The 1,284-nt window shown below is 44.9% G+C and overlaps 1 protein-coding gene across 1 annotated transcript; it reads right to left on the minus strand.

The window, feature by feature from the left end:
• Positions 1-14: 14 nt before the first annotated feature.
• Pmar_PMAR004413 (conserved hypothetical protein) lies at positions 15-1,214 on the minus strand (the record flags this gene model as incomplete). The annotated part of the gene is made up of 1 exon (XM_002776598.1): positions 15-1,214. The coding sequence occupies one exon, from the start codon at positions 1,212-1,214 to the stop codon at positions 15-17; it is 1,200 nt and encodes a 399-aa protein (XP_002776644.1).
• Between the last annotated feature and the right edge of the window lie 70 nt (positions 1,215-1,284).

The following is a 1,284-nucleotide window of genomic DNA, read 5'->3' on the forward strand; positions in this document are numbered from 1 at the left end:
CCTCAGGGGCATCTTCAGCGATCACGGGGACATTGAACCTTACGCTTGCTGGCGACTTCATGATCCTCATCACCGGCGGCTTTTGGTGGATAATAAAAACCTGGAACCTTGACAAGATCAGAGTAGACAGCCTGACCCATGACTAAGAGAACAAAACCGAAGAGCTGGAGCCAAGACCATGTAGTCCACACTTCACCAAAGTTAGAGCCGGGAGCCACGAAATACTGGATGATCAGATCACATATCCAGATGACAGCAGTTCTAGTAGCTTCTAGCATTGTTCTATGTACTGCAGATAGTGCGTATGTGACCAACATTCCAGCCATGTTGTAGGTGAAAACCGAGACAACGTAAACACCAACCATTATCTGTAGATTCTTATTGTTCTCAATCATGACCATAGTATCCAAAGTATTCTCGGCAGACCCTTCATCCTTACCGGGAATAAAATACAACAATGGGAAAATGAAAATGAACAAGATGAGGGTGCCCCAGACACCTTCCATACCAACAATATGGAACGGAGCGATAGTGAACCCTTTCAATAGCTTCTCCTCAGTGACGATTTGTAGAGATTGAATGACTTGCGAGGCAACAATCATAACCATACCGAATACCATCAGACCAGTACTAACATGTGACGTAGCGGAAGAACCGGACATGACATTGGCGATGCCTACCAAGCAAATGGCGACCACACACATGAAGACTCCGAACCAATGATAGCCGTGTAGTTTCCTACCAAGGAAAAGAACGGAAAAGATAGCGGAAAAAATGATCATAGACCCTCTCAACATCTGCCATACAGATGCCGAATTATACAACAATCCCACAAAGGACATAGTCGTGGCGATCAAATCAAAAGCAGCAGGGGCCAATATCAATAAACCAGCTCTCCAAAAGCTAGGAACATCCTTCCCACCAGAGTTCTGCCGCTGTTGATGTGGCTGCTCCAACAAGGCTTCATAAGCTTCACCACGGTGACCTCTAGCTCTCATACGATCAATCAAGACGTCAATAAAGTGGATTACTAGAACGATAACCATACCCATGAACATGGTTAATGTTCCGAACCAGGGCTTCATAAAGTGCTTCACATCTCCATTGATACCGACCGAAGTCATTTCGAACTGCAGCTTAGTACACATAGTGTTGAGGGAGCCGAATATCAGAAGGCCCAGGATGTACAGAGTAGTCTTCCCACAAAAAGCCATAGTTACCTCAGAAGTAAAGAAGATATCCCACGAGGAAAGTGGTAAAAAAACTGATCATCATATGCGAACT

This window comes from Perkinsus marinus (assembly GCF_000006405.1).
Source record: "Perkinsus marinus ATCC 50983 genomic scaffold scf_1104296953192, whole genome shotgun sequence".
In the NCBI taxonomy this organism is placed as follows: domain Eukaryota; phylum Perkinsozoa; order Perkinsida; family Perkinsidae; genus Perkinsus; species Perkinsus marinus.